At 50.2% G+C, this 20312-nt stretch overlaps 1 protein-coding gene across 1 annotated transcript in view; it reads left to right on the top strand.

Annotated features, from left to right (window-relative positions):
• Positions 1-20312, top strand: part of LOC119923127 (basic salivary proline-rich protein 2-like) — an 89504-nt gene that overhangs the window by 1944 nt on the left and 67248 nt on the right. The window contains exons 3-4 of the mRNA XM_038742658.1: positions 9124-9234; positions 9346-9371. Coding sequence (XP_038598586.1) covers positions 9124-9234; positions 9346-9371 — 137 coding nt within the window. The remainder of the gene's footprint in view (positions 1-9123; positions 9235-9345; positions 9372-20312) is intronic.

The following is a 20312-nucleotide window of genomic DNA, read 5'->3' as shown; positions in this document are numbered from 1 at the left end:
AGGGAAGAAAGGGGAGGAGAAGATGAAGGAAAAGACGACAGGAGAAAGGGAGGAGAGAAGAGAGGAAAGGAAAAGGGAGAAAAAGGAAAAGAAAGGAGAAACGAGAGAAGAAAGGGGAGAAGGAGAAAGAGGAGAAAAGAAGAAGGGAGGGAAGAGAAGAAGGGAGAAAAGAGAAGGGAAAGGGGAAAAAGGAGAAAAGAAAGGGGAGAAGAAAAAGAGAAGAGGCAAAGGGGAGCAGAAGGGGAGAAAAGAGAAGGGAAAGGGGGAAAAGAAGAGGGGAGAAAGGATAGTGGAGAAAAGAGAAGAGGGGGAAGGGGAGAGGAAAAAAGGCGAAAAGAAAGCGGAGAAATGAGATGAAAAAGGAGAGGAGAAAGAGCAGAAAAGAGAAAGGACGGGGAGAAGTGAAAGGGGAAAAAAGAGAAAGGAAAGGGGAGAGAAAAAAGGAGAAAAGAAAGAGGAGAAGAAAAAGAGGAGAGGAGAAGGGGCAAAAGGGAGAAGAAAGGAGAAAAGAAGAAGGGAGAAAGAAGGGAAAGTGGAAAAAGGAGAGAAGAAAAAGAGGAGAGGAGGCAAAGGGGAGCAGAAGGGGGAGAAAAGAGAAGGGGAAGGGGGAAAAGAAGAGGGGAGAAAGGATAGCGGAGAAAAGAGAAGAGGGGAAAGGGGAGAGGAAAAAAAGGAGAAAAGAAAGCGGAGAAATGAGATGAAAAAGGAGAGGAGAAGGAGCAGACAAGAGAAAAGACGGGGAGAAGTGAAAGGGGAAAAAAGAAGAGAGGAGAAGGGAAAGGGGAGAGAAAAAAGGAGAAAAGAAAGAGGAGAAGAAAAAGAGGAGAGGAGAAGGGGCGAAAGGGAGAAGAAAGAGGAGAAAAGAAGGGAGGGAAGAGAAGGGAAAGGGGAAAAAGAGAAGAAAAAGAGGAGAGGAGGCAAAGGGGAGCAGAAGGGGGAGAAAAGAGAAGGGAAAGGGGGAAAATAAGAGAGGAGAAAGGATAGCGGAGAAAAGAGAAGAGGGGAAAGGGGAGAGGAAAAAAAGGAGAAAAGAAAGCGGAGAAATGAGATGAAAAAGGAGAGGAGAAGGAGCAGACAAGAGAAAAGACGGGGAGAAGTGAAAGGGGAAAAAAGAGAGGAGAAAGGAAAGGGGAAAGGGGAGAGAAAAAAGGAGAAAAGAAAGAGGAGAAGAAAAAGAGGAGAGAAGGGGCAAAAGGGAGAAGAAAGGAGAAAAGAAGAAGGGAGGGAAGAGAAGAAGGGAGAAAAGAGAAGGGAAAGGGGAAAAAGCAGAGAAGAAAAAGAGGAGAGGAGGCAAAGGGGAGCAGAAGGGGGAGAAAAGAGAAGGGAAAGGGGGAAAAGAAGAGAGGAGAAAGGAAAGCGGAGAAAAGAGAAGAGGGGAAAGGGGAGAGAAAAAAAGGAGAAAAGAAAGCGGAGAAATGAGATGAAAAAGGAGAGGAGAAGGAGCAGACAAGAGAAAAGACGGGGAGAAGTGAAAGGGGAAAAAAGAGAGGAGAAAGGAAAGGGGAAAGGGGAGAGAAAAAAGGAGAAAAGAAAGAGGAGAAGAAAAAGAGGAGAGAAGGGGCAAAAGGGAGAAGAAAGAGGAGAAAAGAAGGGAGAAAAGAGAAGGGAAAGGGGAAAAGGAGAGAAGAAAGGAGAGGAGGCAAAGGGGAGCAGAAGAGGAGAAAAGAGAAGGGAAAGGGGGAAAAGAAGAGAGGAGAAAGGATAGCGGAGAAAAGAGAAGAGGGGAAAGGGGAGAGGAAAAAAGGAGAAAAGAAAGCGGAGAAATGAGATGAAAAAGGAGAGGAGAAGGAGCAGAAAAGAGAAAAGACGGGGAGAAGTGAAAGGGGAAAAAAGAAGAGAGGAGGAAGGAAAGGGGAGAGAAAAAAGGAGAAAAGAAAGAGGAGAAGAAAACGAGGAGAGGAGAAGGGGCAAAAGGGAGAAGAAAGAGGAGAAAAGAAGGGAGAAAAGAGAAGGGAAAGGGGAAAAAGGAGAGAAGAAAAGAGGAGAGGAGGCAAAGGGGAGCAGAAGGGGGAGAAAAGAGAAGGGAAAGGGGGAAAAGAAGAGAGGAGAAAGGAAAGCGGAGAAAAGAGAAGAGGGGAAAGGGGAGAGAAAAAAGGAGAAAAGAAAGCGGAGAAATGAGATGAAAAAGGAGAGGTGAAAGAGCAGAAAAGAGAAAAGATGGGGAGAAGTGAAAGGGGAAAAAAGAGAGGAGAAAGGAAAGAGGAAAGGGGAGAGAAAAAAGCAGAAAAGAAAGAGGAGAAGAAAAAGAGGAGAGGAGAAGGGGCAAAAGGGAGAAGAAAGAGGAGAAAAGAAGAAGGGAGGGAAGAGAAGAAGGGAGAAAAGAGAAGGGAAAGGGGAAAAAGGAGAGAAGAAAACGAGGAGAGGAGGCAAAGGGGAGCAGAAGGGGGAGAAAAGAGAAGGGAAAGGGGGAAAAGAAGAGAGGAGAAAGGATAGCGGAGAAAAGAGAAGAGGGGAAAGGGGAGAGAAAAAAAGGAGAGGAGAAAGGACAAAAGGGAGAAGAAAGCAGAAAAGAGAAAAGGAGAGAAGTGGTTTTGTTCTCTGTCTCCCCCTTTTAGACTGTGAGCCCACTGTTGGGTAGGGACCGTCTCTCTATGTTGCCAACTTGGACTTCCCAAGCGCTTAGTACAGCGCTCTGCACACAGGAAGAGCTCAACAAATACGATTGATGATGATGATGACGATTGATGATGAAAGGGGAAAAAAGAAGAGAGGGGGAAAGGGCCCTTCACTTCTCCGGGCCTCAGTTCCCCCATCTGTCAAACGGGGATTGACGGCGAGCCCCTTGTGGGACAACCTGATCGCCTTGTAATAACAATTAATAATAATGAGGGCATTTATTAAGCGCTTACTATGTGCAAAGCACTGGTCTGAGCGCTGGGGTGGAGACAAGGTGATCAGGCTGAGGGGCTCACAGTCTTCATCCCCATTTGACAGATGAGGTCACTGAGGCGCAGGGAAGTGAAGTGACTCGCCCAAGGTCACACAGCGGACACGGGGTGGAGCCGGGATTGGAACCCAGGACCTCTGACTCCGAAGCCCGGGCTCTTTCCACTGAGCCCCGGCGCTTAGAACAGTGCTTTGCACTTGCTGATCACCTTGTATCCCCCCCAGCGCTTAGAACAGTGCTTGGCACGTAGTAAGCGCTTAACAAATGCCATTATTATTATTATTATTATTCTTAGTAGTAGTAGTGTGAGCCCACTGTTGGGTAGGGACTGTCTCTATATGTTGCCAATTTGTACTTCCCAAGCGCTTAGTACAGTGCTCTGCACAGAGTAAGCGCTCAATAAATACGATTGATGATGATAGTAGTAAGCGCCTAGTAAATGCCATCGTCATCATCATCATCATCATCAAAGCGTATTTCCCTCACGGACTCAACCGAGGGACCCATCCGAGGTCAAAACTGGCCGCTGTTCCCGCTTCTTCACAGACAACAGCACCTGTATATATATATATATTTATTACTCTATTTATTTATTTATTCTACTTGTACATATCTATTCTATTTATTTTATTTCGTTAGTATGTTTGGTTTTGTTCTCCGTCTCCCCCTTCTAGACTGTGAGCCCACTGTCGGGTAGGGACCGGCTCTATATGTTGCCAACTTGGACTTCCCAAGCGCTTAGTCCAGTGCTCTGCACACAGTAAGCACTCAATAAATACAATTGATTGATTATTTATTTATTTTACTTGTACATATCTATTCTATTTATTTTATTCTGTTAGTATGTTTGGTTTTGTTCTCCGTCTCCCCGTTTTAGACTGTGAGCCCACTGTCGGGTAGGGACCGGCTCTAGATGTTGCCGACTTGTACTTCCCCAGCGCTTAGTACAGTGCTCTGCACACAGGAAGCGCTCAATAAATACGATTGATTGATTGATCTATGTTTGCATGTATTTATTACTCTATTTTATTTGTACATATTTATTTTATTTATTTTATTTCGTTAATATGTTTTGTTTTGTTCTCCGTCTCCCCCTTCTAGACTGTGAGCCCACTGTTAGGTAGGGACCGTCCCTAGATGTTGCCAACTTGGACTTCCCAAGCGCTTAGTCCAGTGCTCTGCACACAGGAAGCGCTCAATAAATACGATTGATTGATTGATTGATTTTATTTTGTTAATATGTTTGGTTTTGTTCTCCGTCTCCCCCTTCTAGACTGTGAGCCCACTATCAGGTAGGGACTGTCTCTATATGTTGCCGACTTGGACTTTCCAAGCGCTTAGTATAGTGCTCTGCACACAGTAAGCGCTCAATAAATACGATTGAATGAATGAATGAAAGGGGAGAGAAAAAAGGAGAAAAGAAAGAGAAGAAAAAGAGGAGAGGAGAAAGGGCAAAAGGGAGAAGGAGGAGAAAAGAGAAGGGGAGATGTGAAAGGGGAAAAAAGGAGAAAGGAAAGGGGAAAGGGAGAGAAAAGAGAAAAAGGGGAGAAGAAGAAAAAGAGGAGAGGAGAAAGGGCAAAAGGGAGAAGAAGGAGGAGAAAAGAGAAGGGGAGATGTGAAAGGGGAAAAAAGGGGAAAGGGGAGAAATGAGAGAAGCAGGGGGAGAAGAAGAAAAAGAGGAGGGGTGAAAGGGAGAGAAAAGACGAGAGGAAAGGGAAAGAAAGGGGAGAAGGAGAAAGAGTAGAAAAGAGAAGAGAGGAAAGGGAAAGAAAGGGGAGAGAAGAGAGGAAAGGGAAAGAGGAGAGGGGATGGGGAGAAAAGAGAGGAAAGGGGAGAAAAGAGAAGAGGGGAAAGGGAAAGAAAGGGAGAAAAGAGAGGAGGGGGGAAAGGGAAAGAAAGGAGAAAAGAGGAAAGGGGAGAGAAGAGAGGAAAGGGGGGCAGGGAAAGAAAGGAGGAGAAAGAGAAAAGAAAGGGGAGAAAAGAAGAGAGGGAAGTGGGAAAGGGAAAGAAAGGGGAGAAAAGAGAAGAGGGGAAGGGAAAGAAAGGGGAAGGAGAAGGGAGAAAAGAGAAGGAAGGGGAAAGGGAAAGAAAGGGAGGAGAAAGGGGAGAAAAGAGGGGAGAAGAGAAGAAAGGGGAGGGAAAGGGGGGAGAAAAGAGAAGAAAGGGGAGAAAAGAAAGGGAAGAAGGAAGAGAGGAGAGGGGAGAAAGGAAAGGGAAGAAGGAAGAGAGGAGAGGGGAGAAAGGAAAGGGAAGAAGGAAAAGAGGAGAGGGGAGAAAGGATAGGGGAGAAGGAAAGAGGAGAAAAGAGAAGAAAAGGAGAAGGGAAAGGGGAGAATAGGGGGAAAGAGGAGAGGAAAGGGGGGAGAAGAAGGAAAGGGGAGAAGGAGAAGAGGGGAAAGGAGAAGAAGGGAGAAGAGGGGAAAGGAGAAGTGGGAAGGAAAAGGGGAGAAAGAAAGGGAGGAGAAAGGAGAAAAGGGGAGAAGAGAAGAAAGGGGAGGGAAAGGGGGGAGAAAAGAGAAGAAAGGGGAGAAAAAGAAGAAAGGGAAGAAGGAAAAGAGGAGAGGGGAGAAAGGAAAGGGGAGAAGGAAAGAGGAGAAAAGAGAAGAAAAGGAGAAGGGAAAGGGGAGAAAAGGGGGAAAGAGGAGAGGAAAGGGGGGAGAAGAAGGAAAGGGAGGATAAGAAAGGGGGGAAGGAGAGGGAGGGGAAAGGAGAAGGGAGAAGGAAAAGAGGAGAGGAGAAATGGAAAAGGGAAAGAGGAGAAAGGGGTGGAAAGAGGGAGGAAAGGGAAGAGAAGAAAGGGGAGAGAAGGATGGGGAGAAAAGAGGAAAAGAGAAGGAGGGGGAGAGAAAGGGAGAAACGAGGAGAGAAGGAAGGAGAAAGGGCAGGGAAGAGAAGAAAAGGAGAGGGGCCAGAGGAAAGGGGGAGGAAGAAGGCGGGGAGAGGAGACATCATGACTGCGGTGTTTGTGAAGCGCTTGCTATGTGCCAGGCACTGTACTAAGCGCTGGGGGGGATCCTGGCAAATCGGGTCAGCCCCAGGCCCCGTCCCCCGCGGGAATCCCGGTCCCCATCCCCGTTTGACAGAAGAGGAAACTGAGGCCCGGAGGAGGGAAGTGACTTACCCAAGGTCACCCAGCTGACAAGCGGCGGAGCCGGGATTCGAACCCACCACCTTCGGACGCCCAGGCTGTGCTGAAAGGGGGTAAGGGAGAGTCAGTCAGTCAGTCATTTATATTTATTGAGCGCTCACTGTGGGCAGAGCACTGTGCTAAGCGCTTGGGAGACGACAGGGAAGAGAAGACAGAGAAGCGGCGGGGCTCAGCGGAAAGAGCCCGGGCTTTGGAGTCCGAGGTCCTGGGTTCAAATCCCGGCTCCGCCGATTGTCAGCTGGGTGACTTTGGGCAAGTCACTTCTCTGGGCCTCAGTTTCCTCATCTGTAAAATGGGGAGGAAGACTGGGAGCCCCCGCCGTGGGACAACCTGATCACCTTGTAACCTCCCCAGTGCTTGGAACAGTGCTTTGCACATAGTAAGTGCTTAATAAATGCTATTATTATTATTATTATTATTATTATTAGGAGAAAGGAAGGAGGGAGAGGGGAAATGATAATCATGATGGTACTTGTTAAGCGCTTATTATGTGCCGAGCACTGTTCTAAGCGCTGGGGGAGAGACGGGGTCATCAGGTTGTCCCCCGGGGGGCTCCCGGTCTTCATCCCCATTTTCCAGATGAGGGAACTGAGGCCCAGAGAAGCGAAGGGACTCTTCCAAGGTCACACAGCCGGGGGGGGCCTCCCAGTCTTCATCCCCATTTTCCAGATGAGGGAACTGAGGCCCAGAGAAGCGAAGGGACTCTTCCAAGGTCACACAGCCGGGCGGGGGGCTCCCAGTCTTCATCCCCATTTTCCAGATGAGGGAACCGAGGCCCAGAGAAGCGAAGGGACTCTTCCAAGGTCACACAGCTGGTGGGGGGGGGCTCCCAGTCTTTATTCCCATTTTCCAGATGAGGGAACTGAGGCCCAGATAAGCGAAGGGACTCTTCCAAGGTCACACAGCCGGGGGGCTCCCGGTCTTCATCCCCATTTTCCAGATGAGGGAACTGAGGCCCAGAGAAGCAAAGGGACTCTTCCAAGGTCACACAGCCGGGGGGCTCCCAGTCGTCATCCCCATTCTCCAGATGAGGGAACTGAGGCCCAGAGAAGGGAAGGGACTCTTCCAAGGTCACACAGCCTGGGTGGCTCCCAGTCTTCATCCCCATTTTCCAGATGAGGGAACTGAGGCCCAGAGAAGCGAAGGGACTCTTCCAAGGTCACACAGCCGGGGGGGGGGGGGGTCCCAGTCTTCATCCCCATTTTCCAGATGAGGGAACTGAGGCCCAGAGAAGGGAAGGGACTCGTCCAAGGTCACACTGCCAGGGGGCTCCCAGTCTTCATCCCCATTTTCCAGATGAGGGAACTGAGGCCCAGAGAAGCAAAAGGACTCTTCCAAGGTCACACAGTCGGGCGGCTCCCAGTCTTCATCCCCATTTTCCAGATGAGGGAACTGAGGCCCAGAGAAGCGAAGGGACTCTTCCAAGGTCACACAGCCGGGGGGGCTCCCAGTCTTCATCCCCATTTTGCAGATGAGGGAACTGAGGCCCAGAGAAGCGAAGGGACTCTTCCAAGGTCACACAGCCGGGGGGGCTCCCAGTCTTCATCCCCATTTTCCAGATGAGGGAACTGAGGCCCAGAGAAGCGAAGGGACTCTTCCAAGGTCACACAGCTGGGGGGCTCCCAGTCTTCATCCCCATTCTCCAGATGAGGGAACTGAGGCCCAGAGAAGCGAAGGGACTCTTCCAAGGTCACACAGCCGGGGGGGGGGGGGGGGGGGGGGGGCTCCCAGTCTTCATCCCCATTTTCCAGATGAGGGAACTGAGGCCCAGAGAAGGGAAGGGACTCTTCCAAGGTCACACAGCCCGGGGGGCTCCCAGTCTCCATCCCCATTTTCCAGATGAGGGAACTGAGGCCCAGAGAAGCGAAGGGACTGTTCCAAGGTCACACAGCCGGGCAGCTCCCAGTCTTCATCCCCATTCTCCAGCTGAGGGAACTGAGGCCCAGAGAAGGGAAGGGACTCTTCCAAGGTCACACAGCCGACGAGAGGCGGAGTCCGGGATTCGCACCCAGGACCTTCTGAGCTGAGCCTGGGCTCTAGTCACGCGGCTTCTTTATTCCTCCCCTCACTCCTCCCTTCCCTGGTTCCCTCTCTAGTCCTCTCAGCCTCCGCCCGACCCCCCAACAGTGGGGCGCCCAAACAGTAGCCGGACTGTCGAGGCGTCCTGCAGAACGGGGGGGGGAGGCCGTCGGCGTCACACGTACCATTCATTCATTCATTCATTCAATCAATCGTATTTATTGAGCGCTTACTGCGTGCCGAGCACTGTACTGAGCGCTTGACGAGTGGGGTCTCTTACAGCGTCTCCATCCTTAGGAAGTTGGCGGATGAAGGCCGAGGGCAGAACGGCCCGGAGAAAGTCATCCATCCATTCGCGGAGAAGCAGCGTGGCCCAGTGGAAAGAGGCCGGGCTTTGGAGTCCGAGGTCCTGGGTTCGAATCCCGGCCCTTGTCCGCTGTGTGGCTTTGGGCCAGTCACTTCACTTCTCTGGGCCTCAGTTCCCTCATCTGGAAGATGGGGATGGAGACCGTGAGCCCCGCGTGGGACAACCTCATCACCTTGTAACCTCCCCAGCGCTTAGAACAGTGCTTCGCACATAGTAAGTGCTTAACAAATGCCATCATTATTATTATTATTATTAACTTCTCTGTGCCTCAGTTACCTCATCTGGAAAATGGGGATGAAGACCGCCGTGGGACAGCCTGATCACCTTGTAACCTCCCCTGTGCTTAGAACAGTGCTTGGCACATAGTAAGCGCTTAACAAATGCTGTCATTATTATTATTAACTTCTCTGTGCCTCAGTTACCTCATCTGGAAAATGGGGATGAAGACCGTGAGCCCCCCGGGGGACAACCTGATCACCTTGTAACCTCCCCAGCGCTTAGAACAGTGCTTCGCACATAGTAAGCGCTTAACAAATGCCATTATTATTATTATTATTATTATTATTATTATTATATATTAATGTAGTCCATCACTCCTCTAGCCCCGCCCACATCACCTCTAGCCCCGCCCCCATCACGTGACCAGCACACACACACTCTAACCACGCCCCTCGCGCATGGCCACGCCTACATCCCCTTTAGCCCCGCCCCTTCCGCTTTTGGCCCCCGCCCCTCGCGGGCCGCCGTAGTGCGCGCGCCTTTGCGCCTGCGCACTCCGGCGGAGCAGGAGCCGACGGCCTTTGGAGGTCAGAGGTCAGGGCGCCGGGGGGGGCGCGCCTTTGCGCCTGCGCACTCCGGCGGCCATTGGCGGTCAGAGGTCAAGGGGGGGGCGCGCCTTTGCGCCTGCGCACTCCGGCGGAGCAGGCGCCGGCGGCCGTTGGAGGTCAAAGGTCAGAGGGCAGAGGTCCAGGCGGGCAGGGGATTATTGATATGATTAGTAATAATAATAATGATGATGATAATTATAATAATATTTATGAAGCGCTTCCTGTGTGCCAAGCGCTGTTCTAACACATGCTGGGGGTGCAGTTGCTCCTGGAGACAGTAGTAATGTCATTATTATATTATTAATAGTATAATAATATTATTATATTAGTATTATAGTATATATTATAGCATATGGTATTAGTATTATATTAGTATATTATACTATTATATTATATTAGTATTATTATTAGAATATTACTAATAGAATAATACTAATAGAATGATAGTAATAATAATGGCCATAATAATAATGATAATAACTGTTCTAAGCACATGCAGGGGTCCAGCTGCTCCTAAGACAGTGCTCCCCCCGCCCCTAATAAGAATAATAATAGTAATAATAATGGTAATACTACTACTACTAATGATAATAGTAATAATAATAGTAGTAATGATTATAATAACAGTGCTCCCCCGGCTCCTAGGGCAGTGCTCCTCCTGCTTCTAGTGATAATAATGATAATAGTAATAATAATAAGGACGATAATAGTCATAATAATAGTAGTCATAATTATAACAATAATGATAATAGTCGTAATAATAGTAGTCATAATAATAATAACAGTGTTCAAAGCACATGCTGGGGTCCAGCTGCTCCTAAGACAGTGCTCCTCCTCCCGCTCCTTAAGACAGTGCTCCCCTGACTCCTAGGACAGTGCGCCTCCCGCCCCTAATAAGAATAATAATAGTAATAATAATAGTAATACTACTACTACTAATGATAATAGCAATAATAATAGTAGGAATGATTATAATAACAGTGCTCCCCCAGCTCCTAGGGCAGTGCTCCTCCTGCTCCTTGTGATAATAATGGTAATAGTAATACTAATAATAACGATACTAGTCATAATAATAGTAGTCATAATAATAATATGGATAATAGTCATAATAATAGTAGTCATAATGATAATAACACTGTTCTAAGCACATGCAGGGGTCCAGCTGCTCCTAAGACAGTGCTCCTCCTCCTCCCGCTCCTTAATACAGTGCTCCCTTGACTCCTAGAACAGTGCACCTCCCTCCCCTAATAAGAATAATAATAGTAATAATAATGGTAATACTACTACTACTAATGGTAATAGTAATAATAATAGTAGGAATGATTATAATAACAGTGCTCCCCCGGCTCCTAGGGCAGTGCTCCTCCTGCTCCAAGTGATAATAATGGTAATAGTAATAATAATAATAATAACGATAATAGTCATAGTAATAGTAGTCATAATAATAATAACGATAGTAGTCATAATAATAGTAGCCATATTAATAATAATGATAATAGTCATAATAATAGTAGTTATAATAATAATAACACTGTTCTAAGCACATGCTGGGGTCCAGCTGCTCCTAAGACAGTGCTCCTCCTCCTCCTCCCACTTCTGACACCTAGAGCAGTGCGCCTCCCGCCCCTAATAAGAATAATAATAGTGATAATAATGGTAATACTACTAATGGTAATAGTAATAATAATAGTAGGAATGATTATAATAACAGTGCTCCCCCGGCTCCTAGGGCAGTGCTCCTCCTGCTCCTAGTGATAATAACGGTAATAGTAATAATAATAAGGGCGATAATAGTCATAATAATAGTAGTCATAATAATAATAACGATAATAGTCATAATAATAGTAGTCATATTAATAATAATGATAATAGTCATAATAATAGTAGTTATAATAATAATAACACTGTTCTAAGCACATGCTGGGGTCCAGCTGCTCCTAAGACAGTGCTCCTCCTCCTCCTCCCACTTCTGACACCTAGAGCAGTGCGCCTCCCGCCCCTAATAAGAATAATAATTGTGATAATAATGGTAATACTACTACTACTAATGATAATAGCAATAATAATAGTAGGAATGATTATAAAAACAGTGCTCCCCCGGCTCCCAGGGCAGTGCTCCTCCTGCTCCTAGTGATACTAATGGTAATAGTAATAATAATAATAATAACGACCATAGTCATAATAGTATTAGCCATAATAATAATAACAATAATAACAATAATAATAAGGCCTCCTCCGGGAGGCCTTCCCAGACAGAACCCCTCTCCTTCCTCTCCCCGCCCCGCCTTACCTCGTTCCCCTCCCCACAGCACCTGTATAGATGTTTATATGTTTGTACGGATTTATTACTCTATTTATTTTATTTGTGCATATTTATTCTATTTATTTTATTTTGTTAATATGTTTTGTTTCGTTGTCTGTCTCCCCCTTCTAGACTGTGAGCCCGCTGTTGGGTAGGGACCGTCTCTAGATGTTGCCGACTTGGACTTCCCAAGCTCTTAGTACAGTGCTCTGCACACAGTAAGCGCTCAATAAATACGATGGAATGAATGAATGAATTACTCTATTTTATTTGTACATATTCTATTTATTTTATTTTGTTAATATGTTTTGTTGTCTGTCTCCCCCTTCTAGACTGTGAGCCCACTGTTGGGTAGGGACCGTCTCTAGATGTTGCCGACTTGGACTTCCCTAGCCCTTAGTACAGTGCTCTGCGCACAGTAAGCGCTCAATAAATACGATGGAATGAATGAATGAATTACTCTATTTATTTTATTTGTATATATTCTATTTATTTTATTTTGTTAATATGTTTTCTTTTGTTGTCTGTCTCCCCCTTCTAGACTGTGAGCCCGCTGTTGGGTAGGCACCGTCTCTAGATGTTGCCAACATTAATAATAATAGTAGTAATGATTATAATAACAGTGCTCCCCCGGCTCCTAGGGCAGTGCTCCTCCTGCTCCTCCTGCTCCTAATTATAATAATGATATTAGTGATAATAATAATAATAGCGATAATAGTAATAATAATAATAGTACTACTACTAATAATACCAGTGTTCTAAGCACATGCTGGGGTCCAGCTGCTCCTAAGACAGTGCTCCTCCTCTTCCCTCTCCTTAAGACAGTGCTCCCATGGCTCCTCGAACAGTGCCCCTCCTGCTCCTAATAAGAAGAAGAATAATAGTAATAATAATAACGATAATAGTAATAATACTAATAGTACTACTACTAATAATAACAGTGTTCTAAGCACATGCTGGGGTCCAGCTGCTCCTAAGACAGTGCTCCTCCTCCTTCTCCTCCTCCCGCTCCTTAAGACAGTGCTCCCCTGGCTCCTCGAACAGTGCACCTCCTGCTCCTAATAAGAATAATAATGATAGTAATGATAATAACGATAATAGTAATAATAATAATAGTACTACTACTAATAATAAGTGTTCTAAGCACATGCTGGGGTCCAGCTGCTCCTAAGACAGTGCTCCTCCTCCTCCTCCCGCTCCTTAAGACAGTGCTCCCCTGACTCCTAGAACAGTGCCCCTCCTGCTCCTAATAAGAAGAATAATAATAGTAATAATAATAACGATAATAGTAATAATAATAATAGTACTGCTACTACTAATAACAGTGTTCTAAGCACATGCTGGGGTCCAGCTGCTCCTAAGACAGTGCTCCTCCTCCTCCTCCTCCTCCCACTCATTAAGACAGTGCTCCCCTGGCTCCTAGAACAGTGCCCCTTCTGCTCCTAATAATAATAATAATAATAATAATAATGATGACAATAGTAATAATTATAATAATAACAGGGTTCTGAGCACATGCTGGGTTACAGCTGCTCCTAAGACAGTGCTCCTCCTTCTCCTAAACACAGTGCTCCTCCTCCTCCTCTCCTATAGACACAGGCCACCTGAGAGACATTGGCCCCCCTGAGAGACCCCGGCCCCCCCCACAGAGACACAGGCCCCCTGAGAGACATTGGCCCCCTGAGAGACACCGGCCCCTCCACAGAGACACACTCCCCCTGAGAGACATTGGCCCCCTGAGAGACACCGGCTCCTCCACAGAGACACACTCCCCCTGAGAGGCACAGGCCCCCTGAGAGACACAGACCCCCTGAGAGACATTGGCCCCCTGAGAGAAACCGGCCCCCCACAGAGACACAATCCCCCTGAGAGACACAGGCCCCTGAGAGACACCGGCCCCCTGAGAGACATTGGCACCCTGAGAGACACCGGCCCCCCCACAGAGACACAATCCCCCTGAGAGACACAGGCCCCCTGAGAGACACCGGCCCCCTCACAGAGACACAATCCCCCTGAGAGACATTGTTCCCCTGAGAGACATTGGCCCCTGAGAGACACAGGCCCCCAGAGAGACATTGGCCCCCTGAGAGACACCGGCCCCCCCACAGAGACACAATCCCCCTGAGAGACACAGGCCCCCTGGGAGACATTGGCCCCCTGAGAGACACCGGCCCCCCCCACAGAGACACAGGCCCCCTGAGAGACACAGGCCTCCTGAGAGACATTGCCCCCCTGAGAGACACCGGCCCCCCACAGAGACACAGGTGCACAGAGAGACACAGACCACCTGAGAGACACAGGCCCCCTGAGAGACATTGCCCCCCTGAGAGACACCAGCCCCCCCACAGAGACACAGGCGCCCAGAGAGACACAGACCCCCTGAGAGACACCGGCCCCCCCACAGAGACACAATCCCCCTGAGAGACATTGGCCCCCTGAGAGACACCGGCCCCCCCACAGAGACACAGGCCCCCTGAGAGACACAGGCCCCCTGAGAGACATTGGCCCCCTGAGGGACACCGACCTCCCCACAGAGACACAGGCCCCCTGAGAGACACAGGCCCCCTGAGAGACATTGCCCCCCTGAGAGACACCAGCCCCCCCACAGAGACACAGGCGTCCAGAGAGACACAGACCCCCTGAGAGACACAGGCCCCCTGAGAGACCCCGGCCCCCTGAGAGATACCAGCCCCCCACAGAGACACAATCCCCGTGAGAGACACAAGCCCCCTGAGAGACATGGGCCCCCTGAGAGACACCAAACCTCTGAGATACCCTGTCTCCCCCACAGAGACATCTGCCTCCTGAGAGACATTGGCCCCCTGAGAGACACCAAACCTCTGAGAGACCCTGGCCCCCCCAGAGACACCAGCCCCCTGAGAGACACAGGCCCCCTGAGAGACATGGAGCCGCTGAGAGATTCCGGTCCCCCACAGAGACCCCGGCCCCTCACAGAGACACTGGCCCCCTGAGAGACATTGGCCCCCTGAGAGACACCGAACGGCTGAGAGACTCCGGCCTCATCACAGAGACATCAGCTTCCTGAGAGACATTGGCCTCCTGAGAGACACCGAACCTCTGAGAGACCCCAGCCCCACCACAGAGACACCAGCCCCCTGAGAGACACCGGCCCCTGAGAGACAATGGCCCCTGAGAGACACAGACACCCTGAGAGACCCCGGCCCCCCACAGAGACATCATCCCTCAGAGAGACACAGGCCCCGTGAGAGACACCGAACCTCTGCGAGACCCTGGCCCCCCCACAGAGACATCAGCCCTCTGAGAGATACTGGCCCCCTGAGAGACATTGGCCCCCTGAGAGACACCGAACCTCTGAGAGACCCCGGTCCCCCACAGAGACATCAGCCCTCAGAGAGACACAGGCCCCCTGAGAGACACCCAGCCTCTGAGAGACCCCAACCCCCCCCACAGAGACATCAGCCCTCAGAGAGATACAGGCCCCCTGAGAGACATTGGTCCCCTGAGAGACCATGGCTCTCCTACAGAGATATCAGCCTCCTGAGAGACATTGCCCCCTCACAGAGACACAGGCCTCCTGAGAGACCCCGAACCTCTGAGAGACCCCCGACCCCCCTACAGAGACATCAGCCCTCTGAGAGACCCTGGCCCCCTGAGAGACACAGACACCCTGAGAGACCCCGGGCCCCCCCACAGAGACGCAGGCCCCCTGAGAGACATTGGCTACTGAGAGACACAGACACCCTGAGAGACCCAGGCCCCCACAGAGACATCATCCCTCAGAGAGACACAGGCCCCCTGAGAGACATTGGCTCCCTGAGAGACACAGACACCCTGAGAGACCCCGGCCCCCCACAGAGACATCATCCCTCAGAGAGACACAGGCCCCGTGAGAGACACCGAACCTCTGAGAGACCCTGGCCCCCCCACACAGAGACATCAGCCCTCAGAGAGACACAGGCCCCCTGAGAGACATTGGCCCCCTGAGAGACGCTGGCCCCCCATAGAGACATCAGCCCTCAGAGAGACACAGGCCCCCTGAGAGACATTGGCCCCCTGAGAGACACCAAACCTCTGAGTGACCCCGGCCTCCTCACAGAGACATCAGCCCTCAGAGAGACCCCGGCCCCCTGAGAGACATTGGTCCCCTGGGAGAACATGGCTCCCCCATGGAGATATCAGCCTCCTGAGAGACATTATCCTCCCCCCCACAGAGACACAAGCCCCTTGAGAGACACTGGACCCCTGAGAGACACCAAACCTCTGAGAGACCCCGCCCCCCCCGAGACATCAGCCCTCAGAGAGACACAGGCCCCCTGAGAGACATTGGCCCCCTGAGAGACACAGACACCCTGAGAGACCCCGGCCCCCCACAGAGACAACATCCCTCAGAGAGACACAGGCCCCCTGAGAGACATTGGCCCCCTGAGAGACACCGAGCCACTGAGAGACCCCGGCCCCCCATAGAGACAGCCCTCTGAGAGACCCCGGCCCCCTGAGAGACATTGGCCCCCTGAGAGACACAGACACCCTGAGAGACCCCGGGCCCCCCCACAGTGACGCAGGCCCCCTGAGAGACATTGGCCCCTGAGAGACACAGACACCCTGAGAGACCCCGGCCCGCCACAGAGACATCATCCCTCAGAGAGACACAGGCCCCCTGAGAGACACCGAACCTCTGAGAGACCCTGGCCCCCCCAACAGAGACATCAGCCCTCAGAGAGACACAGGCCCCCTGAGAGACATTGGCCCCCTGAGAGACACAGGCACCCTGAGAGACCCCGGCCCCCCCCCACAGAGACACAGGCCCCCTGAGAGACATTGGCTCCCTGAGAGACACAGACACCCTGAGAGACCCCTGCCCCCCACAGAGACATCATCCCTCAGAGAGACACAGGCCCCGTAAGAGACACCGAACCTCTGAGAGACCCTGGCCCCCCCAACAGAGACATCAGCCCTCAGAGAGACACAGGTCCCCTGAGAGACATTGGCCCCCTGAGAGACGCTGGCCCCCCATAGAGACATCAGCCCTCAGAGAGACACAGGCACCCTGAGAGACATGGGCCCCCTGAGAGACACCAAACCTCTGAGAGACCCCGGCCTCCTCACAGAGACATCAGCCCTCAGAGAGACATTGGCCCCCTGAGAGACACCGAACCTCTGAGAGACCCCGACCACCCCACAGAGACATCAGCCCTCTGAGAGACATTGGCCCCCTGAGAGACACAGGCCCCGCCACAGAGACAAAGGCCCCCTGAGAGACACCAAACCTCTGAGAGACCCCGGACTCCTCACAGAGATATCAGCTCCCTGAGAGACATGGGCCCTCTGAGAGACCCTGGTCCCCCCACAGAGACACAGGCTCCCCTGAGAGACATTGGCCCCCTGAGAGACCCCGAACCTCTGAGAGACCCCGGCCCCCCACAGAGACATCAGCCCTCAGAGAGACACAGGCCCCCTGAGAGACATTGGCCCCCTGAGAGACACCGACCCTCTGAGAGACTCCGGCCCCCCCACAGAGACATCAGGGCCTGACTTCTCTGGGCCTCAGAGATCAGACTTCTCTGGGCCTCAGTTCCCTCATCTGGAAAATGGGGATGAAGACTGTGACCCCCCCCCGTGGGACAACCTGATCACCTTGTAACCTCCCCAGCGCTTAGAACGGTGCTTTGCACATAGTAAGCGCTTAATAAATGCCATCATTATTATTATTATTTGGAGTCAGAGGTCATGGGTTCAAATTCCAGCTCTGCCACCTGCCAGCTGTGTGACTTTGGGCAAGTCACTTCCCTTCTCTGGGCCTCAGTTCCCTCAACTGGAAAATGGGGATGAAGACTGTGAGCCCGCCTGTGGGACAGCCTGATCACCGTGTAACCTCCCCAGCGCTTAGAGCAGTGCTTGGCACATAGTAAGCGCTTAATAAATGCCATTATTATTATTATTATTATTTGGAGTCAGAGGTCATGGGTTCAAATTCCGGCTCCACCAATTGACAGCCATGTGACTTTGGTCAAGTCACTTCACTTCTCTGGGCCTCAGTTTCCTCATCTGGAAAATGGGGATGAAGACTGTAAGCCCCCCGGGGGACAACCTCATCACCTTGTAACCTCCCCAGCGCTTAGAACAGTGCTTGGTACGTAGTAAGCGCTTAATAAGTGCCATCATTATTATTATTATGTGGAGTCAGAGGTCATGGGTTCAAATTCCAGCTGTGCCACCTGCCAGCTGTGTGACTTTGGGCAAGTCACTTCCCTTCTCTGGGCCTCAGTTCCCTCATCTGGAAAATGGGGATTAAGAGTGTGGGCCCCCGGGGGACAACCTGATCACCATGTAACCTCCCCAGCGCTTAGAACAGTGCTTGGCGCATAATAAGTGCTTAATAAATGCCATCATTATTATTAAGCAGTGCGGCCCAGTGAGTCGAGCCCGGGGCTGGGCGTCTGAGGACCTGAGTTCCAATTCTGCTCTGCCGCTTGTCTGCTGTGTGACCTTGGGTGAGTCACTTCCCTTGTCTGGGCCTCAGTTTCCCCCCTCTGTAAAACGGGGACTCAAACCCCGCTCCCCCTTTCCCCTTAGGCTGAGGATCCCGTGTCTCCCCCCGATTGGTGCATGAAAATCTCCTTTCCTTTCCTTTCCTTTCCTTTCCGTTCCTTTCCTTTCCTTTCCTTTCCTTTTCTCTCCTTTCCTCTCCTTTCCTCTCCTTTCCTCTCCTTTCCTTTCCTTTCCTCTCCTCTTCTTTCCTCTCCTTTCCTCTCCTTTCCTCTTCTTTCCTCTCCTTTCCTCTCCTTTTCTCCTTTCCTTTCCTTTCCTTTCCTTTCCTTTCCTTTCCTTTCCTTTCCTTTCCTTTCCTCTCCTTTCCTCTCCTTTCCTCTCCTTTCCTCTCCTTTCCTCTCCTTTTCTCGTTTTCTCTCCTTTCCTTTCCTTTCCTTTCCTTTCCTTTCCTTTCCTTTCCTTTCCTTTCCTTTCCTTTCCTTTCCTTTCCTTTCCTCTCCTTTCCTCTCCGTTCCTTTCCTTTCCTTTCCTTTCCTTTCCTTTCCTTTCCTCTCCTTTCCTCTCCTTTCCTCTCCTTTTCTCTCCTTTTCTCTTTTTCTCTCCTTTCCTTTCCTTTCCTTTCCTTTCCTTTCCTTTCCTTTCCTTTCCTTTCCTTTCCTTTCCTCTCCTTTCCTCTCCTTTCCTCTCCTTTTCTCTTTTTCTCTCCTTTCCTTTCCTTTCCTTTCCTTTCCTTTCCTTTCCTTTCCTTTCCTTTCCTTTCCTTTCCTTTCCTCTCCTTTCCTCTCCTTTTCTCTTTTTCTCTCCTTTCCTTTCCTTCCCTTTCCTTTCCTTTCCTTTCCTTTCCTTTCCTTTCCTTTCCTTTCCTTTCCTTTCCTTTCCTTTCCTTTCCTTCCCTTCCCTTCCCTTCCCTTCCCTTCCCTTCCCCCCCCTTCCCTTCCCTTCCCTTTCCTTCCCTTCCCTTCCTTTCCTTTTCTCTCCTTTTCTCTCCTCTCCTTTCCCTTCCTTTCCGTTCCTTTCCTCTCCTATTCTCTCCTTTTTTCCTTTTCTTTCCTTTATTGAGCGCCTCCTGTGTGCGGAACGCTGGACCGAGCGCTTGGGAGAGTCCAGTACAGCATTCATTCATTCCATCATATTTATTGAGTGCTTCCTGTGTGCAGAGCATTGTACTAAGCGCTTGGGAAGTACAAGTTGGCAACATATAGAGACGGTCCCTACCCAACAGCGGTACAGCAGAGTGGGTAGACACGGCCCCCGGCCCCCCACGGGGGAGGCATCAATCAATCAATCAATCAATCATCGGTGGTATTTACTGAACGCTGCTTCTGTGCAGCGCACTGTACTAAGCGCTTGGGAGTAGAATAAGCAGAGACGGTCCCTGCCCACAGCGAGCGAGCTGAGAGGCTAGAGGGGGAGGCATCAATCAATCTGTCAATCATCGGTGGCATTTACTGAGCGCTTCCGAGGTGCAGGGCTCTGTAGTGAGCGCCCGGAGAAGGAGGAGGAGGAAGAGAGATGGGTGGGCAGGTTCCCGGTGTGTCCAGCAGGGGTCAGGCTTCGCCTCCCGACGCTTCGGAAAAGGAGCAGGAAAAAATTGCCTTTTTCACTCTTGGATTTCACCGCATCTTCCCCTTCCTCTTCTCTTTCCTTTCCTTTTTCCTTTCCTTTCCTTTCCTTTCCTTTCCTTTCCTTTCCTTTCCTTTCCTTTCCTTTCCTTTCCTTTCCTTTCCTTTCCTTTCCTTTCCTTCCTTTCCTCTCCTTTCCTCTCATTTCCTTTCCTCTCCTTTCCTTTCCTTCCTTTTCCTTTTCCCCTTCCCTTCCTGTCCTCTCCCCTTCCCTTCCCTTCCCTTCTTCTTTTGCTTTCCCTTTCCTTTTCCTCTAGTTTTCTTTCTTCTCCTTTCCTTTTCCTCTCCTTTCCTCTCCTCTCCTTTCTTTTCCTCTCCTTTTCTCTTTTTCCCTCCTTTCCTTTCCTTTTCTCTACTTTTCTCTCCTTTCCTTTCCTTTTCTCTACTTTTCTCTCCTCTCTTTTCCCTTCCTTTCCATTCTGTTCCTTTCCTTTCCTCTCCTATTCTCTCCTTTTTTTATTTTCTTTCCTTTCCTTTTCTCTCCTTTCCATTCCTTTCCATTCCTTTCCTTTCCTTTTCTCTCCTCTCCTCTCCTTTCCTTTCCTTTCCTTTCCTTTCTTTTCCTTTCCTTTCCTTTTCTTTCCTTTCCTTTCCTTTCCTTTCCTTTCCATTTCCCTCCTTTCCATTCTTTCCTTTCCATTCCTTTCCCTTCCGTCCCTGCCCTTCCCT

The sequence above is a fragment of the Tachyglossus aculeatus genome, unplaced genomic scaffold (assembly GCF_015852505.1).
Source record: "Tachyglossus aculeatus isolate mTacAcu1 unplaced genomic scaffold, mTacAcu1.pri scaffold_145_arrow_ctg1, whole genome shotgun sequence".
Taxonomy (NCBI): domain Eukaryota; kingdom Metazoa; phylum Chordata; class Mammalia; order Monotremata; family Tachyglossidae; genus Tachyglossus; species Tachyglossus aculeatus.
Note: the sequence above shows the minus strand (reverse complement) of the source record. Positions and strands in the feature narration are given on the sequence as shown.